General features: G+C 40.6%; 1 protein-coding gene across 1 annotated transcript in view; it reads left to right on the forward strand.

Annotated features, from left to right (window-relative positions):
* The window catches only part of MMRN1 (multimerin 1), a 47,992-nt gene extending 34,428 nt beyond the window's left edge, over window positions 1–13,564 (forward strand). The window contains exons 6-8 of the mRNA XM_019470563.1: window positions 1,726–3,705; window positions 10,747–10,893; window positions 12,037–13,564. Of these exons, the coding sequence (XP_019326108.1) occupies window positions 1,726–3,705; window positions 10,747–10,893; window positions 12,037–12,458 (2,549 nt within the window). The 3' untranslated portion in view covers window positions 12,459–13,564. The remainder of the gene's footprint in view (window positions 1–1,725; window positions 3,706–10,746; window positions 10,894–12,036) is intronic.
* The last annotated feature ends 726 nt before the right edge of the window (window positions 13,565–14,290 follow it).

Genomic DNA, 14,290 nt, shown 5'->3' on the forward strand with positions numbered 1-14,290 from the left:
ACTGAAGTTCACTGACAAAGCTCTGTGTGTAAGTGTGCACATTCATGTGTATACATCTGTCTAGTCATTTACTTGCTCTTCAGGTAGTAAAAAGTAAAATAATAAAGGCAATCTCAGTATTATCACTTTGTTGGTTTTTATATTTTGTGTAAAAATTGCTGTAACATCTGTGACCACAGTTGACAGTAATTGAGTTTATTGCTTAGGAAACTTCATACTCTATTTCTGAAGTGGCTCTTTTCCAGGCTAGCAAACTTATTGCACCTGCCTATTATATCCTGCCTTGAAAAAAACCACTATCTGAACAAGTGACAGATTTCTCCCCTAAGCATCAGAGGTGTTTACTGTCCATTTTACCAGACATAATGAAGACTGAGACTCATTTATAGTTCATAAAAAGCAAATATTATCAACTACTTTATGTTTCCAGCTGGAAACACACACACAATTCAGATGAATCTCCTGAATAGAAAAAGCATTGTGCTTCTCTCTAGCTTGCTGAACAAAACTGTTTTTATTTGGAATCCTTTTGCACCCCTGGAGCCCAAAGTTGCATTGGGTTTCACGGGTCTGATTTCCTGCCATTTTGCTGCTCTTGCTGAGAATGTACTTTCAAATAAGGTTTCAGAACATGTCTTGCTGTTTTAGAGTTGAAGCAATAAAATCCAGGCTATAGAAGTAATTGAAAGGAAAATAGAGGAGGGCAACAGAAGAATTTCTGCCTTTATCAATAGGGTTTTAATCAGAGAACTGATGGTCACCAAGGCATTGTAGATGTTAAAGGGTTTAACCATTATATCGCAAGCTGGCTGCAAGTGTTCATAGGGTTTAGAAAAAATGTGCAAAGAATGCTTCAGTGCTTTAGCTGGACATAAGGGCTACTTTTGGAGAACAAATTAAAAAAAAATTCTTCTAATCTCACACCAGAGCAGAACTACTGCTCTGATTAATTCAAATATGTTATGCAGAACTCTTGATGAACACTATTTTATGACTGTCTTAACTCATGTAGGGCTATACGGGAGACAAATTTTGATGTTATTCACAGGAGCAGCATTCCTACACGTTCACCTCTGCCTAGTGCTTTTCAGGATCAGTATTCCTAGTAGCTATTTAAAGAGTTGTAGTATGCAAGACTAACTAAAGGTTTGTACCTTTAAAATGTCTGCCTTTTGCAGCAGTGGTCATGTTACTAACTTCAGATATTCAATAAGGCTATTCTTTTTATTTTGCGTCTTTCTCACTATACTGTGTTGTATGATCACTTACCACATACGAATCAATAGCAAGGTAATAATCTCTGCTTTCACTTCTTCTTGACCATAATGTTGATAAAGCAGGTGTATTCTCCTTACTTTCCCAGTGGAGAAAGGACACATCATTTTCTTATGAGCAAGCCACAAAAGCACACAGATGTCCTCATCTCAGTGCTCAGAAACAGCTTAGGTAGGAGATCAAAGTTGATACTGCATATGCAGTGTCTGAGTTTGCCCTTTCAAAATAATAACAAAACTCCCAGTAGAAACAGGGATGAGTCTTCAAACACTATTAGCCATCCTCTACATTCCTCAGCTTTAAAGTTTGCTCTATGGGTGGGTAAATTGGGGCGGGGATGTGTGTGTTTCACTTCTGTACAGCACTGTGTTTGCTCACATTGTGGAAAAAACTTAGATGCTGCTAACACAATTGGTTTGATTGTTTCCATATTTCTCCTTTTTCCCAAAGGTCTCAAGTCCAGAAGTATTAATGAATTAGTCAAAGACATTGTCAGAGAACAGTTTAAAGTATTTCAAGGTGAAATGCAAGAGAGCATGGCTCAAATTTTCAAGACTGTGTCTAGTTTGTCAGATGATCTTGAAAATACAAAAGATTTAGTCAAGCATCTGAATGAAACCCAACAAAAATTTGCTCAGGAGAAAGACAGTGGGCCAACAAAGCTTGACATTCTGGAGCTAAAGAGTCATATGGTGCAGATGAAAGAGGAAATGACCCTCGCTTGTGACAAGCCTATGAAAGCTTTACAGGAAAAGCAGAAATCCTTGGAAGATAACTTGCAGCATCAACAGTCAAGAAGTGTCATTTATTATGAATCTTTAAATAGGACTCTTACTGAAATGAAAGATGCTCATGAACAACTGTTATCAGCTGAACAGTCTTCAAGCCAAAACATCCCTTCAGCAGATAAAGTCACAGAGCACAATGTTACAGAGTACCTGTTCACACTGCATGAGAAAGTAAAGAAACAAGGCATGATGGTGCTGCAAATCTATGATGACTTAAGAGTCCAGGATAGCAAGATCAGTAATCTCAGTGTTGCACTGGAAATTCAGAGAGATTCTGTTCTGGGAGTCTGTGATGACATGTTGTCAGAGAGCAGGAGGGATTTCGGAACACAGCTGGCAGCAACCCAAGAGAATGTGCTTGTCCTAAACAAAAGTGTCTCTGACCTGGTCCTTCCGTTGGACAATAAGATGGACAAAATGAATGAGCAAATTAATGATTTGTGCTATGATATGGAGATCCTGCAACCCTTGATTGAACAAGGGGTACCTTTTAGTCTGACCTCAGAGTATGCACAACAAAGCCAAGCTGAAGTAATCAATGAGAAGCTTGAAAACCTCACGACTGTCATTAACAGAATGAGTTCTGCAATTAAGGAGCTTTCCAAAACTCAGGAAGGACTTAAAAATGAATCTCAGGCTTATCAGGAACTGTTTGAGAGACGTGTTAATGAATGCTCCATGGAAATAGAAGATGGATTAAACAAGACCATGATAGTAATAAACAGTGCTATTGATTCTATTCAAGATAACTACGTACTGAAAGATACGCTACGTGCTCTAAGAAATGAGACTGAAGTGTGCTGTGGCAGAGCTGAGAAACTGGACAGCCTCCTGGCTTTCATTCCCCAGTTCCAACAGTTGAATGAATCCCTCCAGACACTGCGCATTGGCAAGAAGTATGAATTCACTTCACAAGTAGCTCCACCCCTTTCTGATCTTCCATACAAGGAGTCTGACAAAAGTATTCTCCACAATTTCAGAAGATTTTTCTATATTTTAAATGAAACCTCATCAAAAGTGGACAATCAACAACAAGATATCAGCCGCCTGGAAGAGAAACTGTTTGACTCAGCGGAGGAATCAAAGGACCATGAGGTTCGCCTTCTGAGTGTGGAGTCAAAAATTTCCAAGTTTTTGGCAAACAACTGTGTCTCACTGAAAAAAAGCAAAGCTGCCTTGACAGAGAAAGAACAAGTGGTCTCACTTCAGCTCCAGACACTGAGTTCCAGGATCAAGGCCCTGGAAGCCAAGTCGATCCGCTTCTCAAACAGCATTCCACTTCTGAACAAGACTGCTCATGAGGCCTGGGGGCTGTGTCAGGATACCAACAGCAGTATCCAAAAGGTGAATGCGAGTATACCTGTGCTAATTAAACTTGCTCAGCCAGATATCCCCCTGCTGCAGAGGGGCCTCAAAGAGCTAATTGAATCTGTGCTTGAAATAAAAGCAGGAACTATCTTAACAAATTTAACCCAGCATGTTGACATATTGGTGACAAGTGCAATGAACAACATCACCAAACTTCAGAAACAGGTGAAACCAGTTATAAAGAAACCAGCTCCAGTGAAAAAAGGGGCAGCAAACGTCACCATGAGCCTGGCAAGCCGAAGTCAGAGAAACACGGATAATACTATAGATTCAGGTAATGCATTTTACTCTACTAAAAATTAGGGTCTTTGTAATAAAGTCTTATGTAACCGTTGTGATGAACAGAAGTGGAAGAACTTGACTGAGGGTGAATAAAAAGTCCAAAGAATGCCTTAAAGAGTGTTTCAGAGGAATCTGAGGTTAGTCTAGTCTCTTGCTTACAAGAGAACTTATTTTTCTTATGGGGAGGCTCTGCACTAAGGCATCTAGAAGCTCCACTTAATTTTCCTTAATAAATTCACATCTGATCAGTTTAAGATATATGTGCACGCACACACACTCAGCTGAGAACCTGACCTTTCAAACATAAATGACAATTTAGACAAAATCTAAACTGCAAGAGTTTTGTGCCTGTATCTCAATTAGCAATTTCAGTAAAAAAAACATGCAAGCTGGGAGAGAAATCTGGGGTTGCATGAGTACTTTGCAGTGTCGGTGGGGATGAAAAGTATGAAAAACCTGAAGCAAGTGAATACAGCAAATAACTGTAATGAGGCTTTTGCCAGCTCCTTCAGGACTTCATTGAGATTATTAGTGCAGTTACAATTACAACAGTGTGTTCTTGCAGAATCAGGAGCCCAGCCAATAAAGTAGGTTTGACTCGAGTCCATCTAGAGAACAGCTCAGCTGAATAGGAGCCGCCATTCTTGAAAAGGACATTTTGAGTGGGATTCGCTTCTGACCTTAAATTCAAACGTCATCATATGAAATGAATTCATATGGATGAATTCACAGAAATAAAAACTCTGAGTTATGACTTTTGGAATCAGACTTGAGTGAAAATCAATAGCACAAGCTAATGTTTTATGGAAATATCATTTCTGGGAAAATACAGAAAATGAAGAGTGATTAAGTGACTAGAAATCTTCACAGGACTCTAATTCACATGAAAATAAGTGAGACAGATTCCTAAATGACAGATAGATGTCCAGATACTTTTGAAGACCCAGACCTAAATCTTTTCTGTAAAGCATTCTTAAACTTATGAACACTTCTGAAACAATATTTGGTCCCTATTGTAAGCAGATGTAGGGGTAGTAAGAGCTACCTTGAGCTACATGAGCTACATCCTGCTCATGTGCTAAGACCATGGGCAATCTCCCTTTCCCTTTCCCTCCCCGTGCCTCTTCCCTCCCCTTCCCCTGCTCCCTCCTTTGTCTCCTCCTGTCCTAGGTACATTGATTTTCAGTAATCAATGGAAAGGATCCTTTTTAAAGCCTCAGCCTCATGAGTATCTTGGCTTCTGCTGAAAGCCATCCCCACCGAAGGATTTCACTCCTTGGTTATCTTTTCAGTTAGAGAGGACACACAGCCATTCCAATGGACAGTCACACTTAAAAATGCACCGAGATTTGCCAGATTCTTACTACAAAGTAATTTGATTATTTTGATATTAGAAATGGCAATTCTTTCTCAGTCATTTCTGTTTTCTGCCTGTTCCTGCCACTGCACAGGATGGAAATTCAAAACCCTTGTTCACAATTAAAACTAAGGGAAAATGAGATGTGATGCCTTTGATCCTTCCTTCTACTTTGTTGGAAAATGTCACTAGCGCTACCTGCCTGGAGCACAGGAAGCTGCCACCTGCTCTGTTTTTTAATTCCACATTAATGAATTAATGTCTTTCCTATATATTATTTATCTCATGCTGAATTTTAACAAATAGCTTGCATGATAACATTGGATGTATGCTCGCTTTTACAGAAAGTGCAGGCCTTTGCAGATGTTGAAAAGCTCTATTTTTAAACAAGGCTTCTACATAGCAATGTTTATGCAGACTTTTCCATCGGTAATGAGCTTTTGCACTCAACGATATTTCATGCCTAGCAAAGTCATACATTACATTTGTGAGTTAAAGATGACCATTATCCTAATTAACAAGTATCCATCTTCTGCCTGGATAGGTTTTACTTCTCCAGGAAAGCATTTTCTCTCTAAGTTCCAGGAGACCATCCAGAGATATGTGCCAGCTCTACTAAAGTTTCCAGAAGAAACCCTAAGGCATAATTGGCCATTATAAAATGTATTTGATCTTAGATCGTCTTTTTCAATTCAAAACGATTAGAATAAAATTCTAGAAAGAGGTGAATGACAATTCTCATTGATTCCAACATGTTCCATATTTGATCCTACTCTAACAGATTGGGATTTTCATTGGCTTTAATGTGTTCAGGATTTGGCCCTGAGGTAATACTTTCCTCAGCAGCAATTTGAAATCAATGGGAAACAATGTGAGTTTGCATTACGTATGCAGGGACATACAGGTTTGGAGACTTCCCATGTTGTGGAATGAACAAAAGAAAAGGTTTATGTCAGCTAGAGGCTGCAATATGTGTATGAGGGGCAAAAAAATTTAATGCTTTACCTGATATTAACTGTAATGGCAACCTGGGGTGAATAAAAAAGTGATTGTCTTAAGACAACTTCAAGTAGCTATCATAGTGGAGATGACAGCCTTTAAAGAAAAAATACACAGTAAACTCTTCATTAGTCTTGGTTATGGATTATGTCTGGTCCTACCTTCCAATGCACTGTTCTACTGCAGAAATACGTGATGCAGCGCGAGGGCAGCTTAGCTCAGTTCCCATTTTCCCGTTGCCATTTAGTGCTGTGTCTGTTCTCTGGAGAACCTAGAGGCTGCCGTGCCTTTCAAAGGTGAACGCACTCTCTTGTTGCATGTCTTGTATTAGTTGTGGTTTTGCTTTATTCAGATTATGCCACCCTCCCATCAACATGAATAACTGAGAGTGCAGCTGTGCTATTTATGTATTTAAAACAGTGCATCCATGTGTGAGAGAGGTAATTTCTTTTCATTCTTGTTTTCTCTATGTCTTATTTCTGATTTTGTTTTCACATGATTTCTGACTCCTAACAGAAATGCAAACTTCCATTGTTGCTTTATCATTCGAGCCTGCAGTGAAATTAACCTATTTAAATGTTTTGCATCTTGTATTTTAATTGCACAAGTTTGATGGTTTTTCTAGCTCAGTTTGATGACATATACTTCAATTTTGCATATTTACTCTTTAGACTAATGGGTAGATGGAACTGTTTTGTTGTTTTTAATTTAGTGGTCCTGAAATCATCACACTGGAAGCATTTGATACCTCTGCTTAACAGAGAAGCGGAGTTGCCAGAGTCCAAGTAGCTCAGATCAGTCTTGACAGTCTGCCCCCACCCAAAACTGGAGAGCACAGCTGAGGCACCTCTCCTCCTTACTTTTTGCCCAAGAGCACTGCGGCTGAATCTTTGTACTTTTTTTCACCACAAACACCCTACACAGCGCTTATACCTGAATTCCCTGTCAGGGCCCCTGAGTGCACTGGTAGCTTTAATTGCCCTGGGCATCCTGACCTAGCCCCCACACTGTACACCCTGCCCAGGGGCCTGGGATCCCTGTTTCAGCTCAAGCTGAAGTGCCAGGCCTTTTCAGTCGTGCTGGGCTGTGGCTAACCCTGGTTGCCATGATCAGCCTGCCATGCTCTGCTTGTCACCTCTCGGGTGAGGCACCAGCCCTGCTGTCACTGTCAGTTCCTGGTTGCCGGTCCCAGTGGGGCTGCCTCTCTCCCTCTGCTCCCTGGCACTCCTCACATCTAGGCTACTGGGGATGCTCATCGCTTTTATCACTGTCAGACTGAGCGCGCTAAGTCAGAGGTGATTAATAATTGTAGGCTGACAACCAGTCTGCCCCTGCGCAAGCAGGGTGGTTTAGTAGATTCCCAGGCTCTTCCAATCTCCCAGGGCTTCCTGAGAGACAGTTACTGATAACTAAATATTGAGAAAATATTGGTAAGTTACTTCCTGTTCAGCCATTTCCAAATTGAACCACCGGAGCCACTTCTTTCCATAAGGAGACCATTAAATTGCTAAATATTTGATTTGCTTCTAAACAACACCCCAGTAGATACTGACAGAGCTTCATTATTTGTTTGAAGATTTGTTTGTACAGCATTGGCAGTCTATTTCCCAAAAGAGCTTCTGGCTGTTTGCTCTCCCAAAGAGCAGCAAAACTTAGCTTTAACTGGCTATCCTCACTCCTACCATACTGAGTGTAAATAGCAATTGCATTCAGTTTATTCTCTGCTTTTAATAGCTGCAATTCAAGCCTTTAATTTAATTTATAAAGTCTTTCTCTTTTACTCATCTACACTACTAAGTTGTGAAAGATTAATTAAAAATAGGATATATACTATAGTAGGAAATCCTTTCCTAATCTGAACCTCTTGGCATCTTTACCCCAAGCAGAGAATACAGACATAGTGTCTCAGGATGCCCTTCAGCAAGGAAAAAGAAAAAGAAAATACTGGGCAGTGGGGCAGCCTCAGCCAGAAATGACAGCAAAAACATGCTATTGTAAGACCACATGGAAGTTACACAGAGATTACCTGCTCAGTGGAGATCTAGGGCATTCACCTCTTACTCTGAAAATCCTAACTTGACTCAAACCTCTTCACAGCTTCTCCTAGTTTTAGCAAATAGAGCAGACTCCCCAGCTGCTGTTAAGCAATGCTATACCTGGAAGGTGAATTTATTGTAGGTAAAGCTATGTCTGAATTTGATTTAACTCCAAGGTTAAGTTCAGGCAAAATCACCCTTCAACAGACTTAAAACACTAGTCGCAATCTCATTATCATTTCCTTTGTGATCTTTTTCCTGTTTCTTGGATTTACTTATTGTTTATGATAGGCAGAGGCCAATTAGCAGGGAGGCTGCCATGTATTTTGTATTTTGGGAATATGATACAGTCAACACAATCAGCTGTTTTCCTTCCCTTTCTGCTTTCCTTTCACACTTGGTAAATATGTGGATGCTTGGTAAATGAGAGTGAAAAATAACTTCAATTAAGTGTGCAGCAAAAATATTATCTGAGAAGAAAAAAATTATTTCCTCATGTCCAGTTGCCTGTGCTGTGACCCCGGTCATGACAGTCCTAAATTGCTTTATTTCAGGCAATGGGATTCGGGCAGTTATGGGATGGATGTTATTTTCTGTGAAAAGAATTACTCTTGTGTTTTTAAGTCCATATGCTCCATCAGTGCAAATTCAAGTGGCACTGTACAATGTGCTTTAGCATGCTGCTCACTGAACTAAAATTTCTCACAGAAATAGTTTGCCTTAATGCAGCAGTCTGTGAAATGGCTGCATGTGAATCTGAAGATAACTATGGGCATTACTGAAATATCTATGCGAAGATCCAGTTCAACATTTCCCTGGCAATAAGTAGACCCTTTTATGAAAGGCTTTTTCAGTTCCCACCTACCAATCTAGATTTACCGTCACAGGACTGTGTGGTGTTCTTTTTCCAGAGCTCTGCTGGTAGATCCTGGCAAAGAAAAGGTTAATTTTCTAAAACATCTGACTTTTACTTGACCAAAGCAAGAGAAAGGAAAAATGTATGGCTTGGGAATGCTTTGTGTTTGGAATTTTTCATAGCAATATTTAATTTTTAATGTGGCCTGAATGTTCTTCCCCCCAAACTGCTATGACAACACATTATACAATTACACTCAGTAGTTACTGTCTCAGAGCGCAGCAGCACTGGACTGACAGATTTCTCCGCATCGGCTGGGCATGATCTGGCCAGCTCATACATAGTCGGTAAGAGAGGCAAGGACATCCTCAGTGAGGGTGCTCCGCAAAACCACCTGTTTGGTATAATTTGTGTTGCTTGCAATACAAAACTTTTATGACAATCTTGGTAGATATCCTGGAACTGAGTTATTTATGGGCAAGGACAAGTGCTGGAAGTGGTTTGGATATCATTCATCACCAGTAGCCAGACTCCTCTGCGATGGTTGTGACACATCTGGGTGAGTAATGTCACAGACAGTTCAGTCCAACCTGTACACCAGCAGTACAAATTCTGTGTTTTGATACAACCAAGGATAAGCTGGCTCTGTCCAAAAAGAGCAGCCTTCTGTGCCTGTATTAGTGAAACCAAACCAAAGCACAGATTTGCCTGAACCAGCAGGAAAATAACTATTTATTTTGTCTCACCAAAAGAAGGAAATAAAATTGGGTATGTCAGTATTGTCTCTTCCAAGTTTTGCTGTTTCTGAAGGGCTCCTGCAGTATGGTCAGCTCCAAGCACCTCGGCACATTTCCATTCTGAGTAAAGATTAATTAGCTGATCCAACATATTTCTTTAATCACATGATTGCAGACCACCTGATTTTCACTGGTGTCTTGGCTTGCTATAGTGTCTGAGGGCAACCATACAAGAAGGGAAGAAGGAGGCTGAGCCACCTGCGTGGGGCTCAGCACAAAAAGTCCACTGCCACTGTGACCAGCTGGAAGAGGGAAGTGAGCAGCTGGTGCTGGGTGGACTGCAGGTCTCTGTGTCAGGCTGTGACAAGGAGGGGTGGATTCTCAGCCCCCCCATCTCCCTATGGGAATGAGTGTCCTCCAGACTCAGTCTGTCCTGAGGACCACCTGCAGAGCCACCCTGCCTTAGATTGTTATGGAAGGACTTGTGTAGGGAACAGCAGAAGGAGAATTTCCTAATGCTTGGCTGTAGCCAGGCTTTGCTGGCTTTAAACTTACATTGCAGGGAAGGAGGTCATTAAATTAAGGAGGACAGGAGGGGAGAAATGAGCAAGGAAAGGTTAGTGTTTGTTGACAGGGGTCTCTTGGACTGTACAATCACAGCTGTTCAGATACCCCAATCTTTTGATGGTTCTCGTAATGTTTGTGGAGTGAGATGCTCCAAAGAAGTTAGAGTTGTAATATCTTTCATCTTATTACATGTACTTGACCCTCTGAGACAAGCAGAACTCAGCATTTATAGGTAATTCTGAATATCTTGGAGACTAGCTGAGGGTATGCTGTGTTCAGGCAAAGAGGGAGTCTGGACTAGCAAAGGGTCTGAACAGCCTGTACAGGATCTGAAGTTGGCCTTCACACAGAACCTCAGCAGAAATTCCACCGGCTTTATATGAATTGACAAAGAGGCTTTCCAAAATACTGAAAACTTGGGAAGTGTCACTGTAATGACATTGCACCTGAGGTGGTTGGTTTTCCTCCCTCTCTATCACAGGGCAGTATTCAGCTTGTGTCAGTTCCCCGTGCCAGAATGGAGGAACCTGTATCAACGACAGACAGAGTTTTATTTGTGCTTGTCGCCACCCCTTTGGAGGAGTCAACTGCAGCACGAAGCTGGTGAACGACAATTCTCTGAGTGTCGGCAAGTAAAGAATTTAGTAGTGCAATATGCTAGCAGTACCGGCCTCTGCCCCAGGGCCTAATTAGAGAGCATTTGCTGGTCAAAGGTCTCACATTTCACTTTAATGAGTGCCAACTCAAGTAGTAGTGTCCTGTGTTTTGGTGCTGAAGACATCAATCCCTGTGGGTGACTCACGATCTCTTTCTTTAATATGACCAGATGATGGTATTAAATTGGGCTGGGACCAGCCTTAATAACTGGAAAGCTCCCTGCTGAATTGTGCAGAGTGGGAGGGTGTACAATAGATGTATTTGAACATGATATCATGGAATTCAAAGGGGGAGGTAAAATCACATCACTGGGGAATACTAGCTTCAGCACAGCCACAAATGCTCTATAAATACCAGTAGCTACCATGATGTGTGGGACTATGGCATCAAGGAGTCATTTTAGGCATGCCTCTGATTTTCATCAGCAAAGGATGCAGCCCTTTCAGACAATTTCAGATATTTCAGAAAAGCTAAGTGGAAACTGTGCTTATTAAGTCCAGAAAACAAACAAATAATTTACATCCAGGCCACATGGAATGTGAATTTTATGCAGCTTTCAGCAGCCATTTGGCTGATTCTCACTCATGACAGCATATGAATAGTGAATAAAATCATTTGTACAGTGGCAGGGAATCATAGTGTGCAGGCTCAGCTTGAAGAGAAAAACATCTACTTTTATTCCCTCATTTAATGTCAGGAGTGCTAAACCTCTTCAGTGTTTGTCTAAGATTTGTGGAGAAAATTCTTGGCTTCAGTGCACACAGATGAACAATGAAAGAGATCCCGGGGTGGGAAAAACTTGGGGGGGGAGAAGGGGGGAAGAAAGAAAAGAAAAATAGCAGCTCCGTTAATGATAACATAGTATAGACAAATATAAAGTTCCCTTGCTGTTTCTAAAATTGTTCTTTTGTGGATACACCTAGCACTAATTGCGAGGAAAATTACTTTTTATACAATACAGAAAAACTCTGTGTTTATGCAGAAATACTATGTTTCAGTTACTCAAGCTCCCCGTTGATGTGACTTCAGAAAAGCTGCTTTTAATCTTCCGGCTGGTCCGAGTTGCCTTTATACAATGTAACATTACTTGAAATTGTTCTTTATTCCTTTCCAGATTTTTCAAAAGGATCATACAGATATGCGCCTATGGTGGCTTTTTTTGCCTCTCATACGTATGGAATGACGACTCCGGGACCCATCAGATTTAACAATCTGGATGTCAACTACGGAGCTTCCTTTGCCCCAGCAACCGGGAAGTTCCATGTTCCGTATCTGGGGGTCTATATTTTTGAATATACCATTGAATCATTTAGTCCACGTGCCTCTGGCTATCTGGTCATTGATGGAATAGACAAACTCACTTTTCAGGCTGAAAATATTAATGGTAACAAGTACACTGACAGAGTAATTACTGGAAATGCTTTATTAGAGTTAAATTATGGTCAAGAAGTCTGGCTCAGACTGGCAACTGGCTCTATACCAGCCAAGTATCCACCAGTAACTACGTTCAGTGGTTACTTGCTGTATCGTACCTAAGTCAGTTATAAATGTAAAGAGTTACCATCAAATGAAGCAACCTGCATGTGTATTTATCTTTGCCTTTAAATACTTTGTTTCTTTAACAGCAGTAAGTTTCTCAAAGTAATCAATGCGGTGGCCTTTGAAGTGCCGATTCTCAGGGAAGTTGCTTCGTAGTAGCCATGTGCACATCTACAAAGAGAGTCCACAGGTTGGAGATGAGGGAAAAATAAGCATCTTCCTTATATGAGCATGACTGGGAAGCACAAATCTAATTATGTTCTACATTTACATTGCATAAACATACTTGCACAAGGTTGCTGAGAATCAGTTCTTAAGACGAATCAAAGCTGGGTTTGATTATTCCTTTACAACCTGAGTGCATACCAAAGGTGGTGGCTAGATTTTCATGACTCAGATGCTGGGTTACTACTTAGCTCACTGTATCAAGTGATAATCATGTGTATATATTCTGTTTGGAAAACGTATATTTCTTTTTCATTTTGCCTGACATTATTCACCACATACCTTGATATGTCAGTGTTCAATTGATTCATGATTTTTTATGTAACCAGTATGATAACAAACTGGTTTTTTATCTAGCAGAAAAAAAAAAAGAGGGAATACTTAAAAAGCTGCATGTTGATACATTCAGGTTAGAAATAAGGTGCTCATTTTTAGCAGTGAATATAATTAGTCATGGGAAAAACATTATAATGGATTTGGTGGAGTCTCTCTGTTGCTTGAAGCATTTAAACTGCAGCTGGATTTTCCTTAGGTGATATGTTTTTGGGCAAACATCATTATATTGGCTTCACACAGATTTTAGCACATAAACTTTGGCCTGTAAAGTACACAAGGTTAAATGAGATAATCATAGTACTTTCTAAGTTTGAATTCTATAAATCTATGATTTTGTTTGTTTCTGCATTATATTCACTAACGACTGAGGCAAGATGAAATGAACTTCAGTCTGCATAAACCAGAATGTGATTTCCAAGCACCAATCCAATAAAAAATATTTTTAATTCATGCTATGACTGCCTGGAAAAATAAACCCTCAGGTTCTCATCCTTATCAGTTGCAAAGTCCTGGGTTGCTGCAGTTTCTTGATATCCCATCGACTGGTGTGACTGACCAGGTTTGTTTCTGGTTATTGCCTTTGTTAACGCTAATTGATCAGGTTTTACATCTCTGCGTGTTTGTCTCCCTCCCTTTCCTTATCCTCCCAGCTGAAAACTTGGGAGCTGAAAAAATAAACTTTCTCACACTCCTCATGTCCTTACCAATTAGTGCCACCGACCAGGATTGTTCTCATCACTACCTCCCTTACTATGTCAGGCAGGTTTGTCTCTGCATGTTCTTGTTTACGACTCCTTTGACCAGCTGCTCTTAAAGGAGCAGATGCTCTCCTTCCATGGCCCTTACATTCAGTTATTGTTAATCGGCGTGCTCCAGTGATGATGCCAATTTATTGAAGCCCAGAATCATAGAATCATAGAATCATTGAATGTCAGGCAGGTTTGTCTCTGCATGTTCTTGTTTACGACTCCTTTGACCAGCTGCTCTTAAAGGAGCAGATGCTCTCCTTCCATGGCCCTTACATTCAGTTATTGTTAATCGGCGTGCTCCAGTGATGATGCCAATTTATTGAAGCCCAGAATCATAGAATCATAGAATCATTGAAGTTGGAAAAGACCTCTAAGATCATCGAGTCCAACCGTCAACCCAACACCACCATGTCCTAAACCATGTCCCCAAGTGCCTCATCTACTTGTCTTTTAAATACCTCCAGGGATGGGGACTCCACCACTTCCCTGGGCAGCCTGTTCCAATGTTTAACCACTCTT

The sequence above is a fragment of the Aptenodytes forsteri genome, unplaced genomic scaffold (assembly GCF_000699145.1).
Source record: "Aptenodytes forsteri isolate BGI_AS27 unplaced genomic scaffold, ASM69914v1 Scaffold93, whole genome shotgun sequence".
Taxonomy (NCBI): Eukaryota; Metazoa; Chordata; class Aves; order Sphenisciformes; family Spheniscidae; genus Aptenodytes; species Aptenodytes forsteri.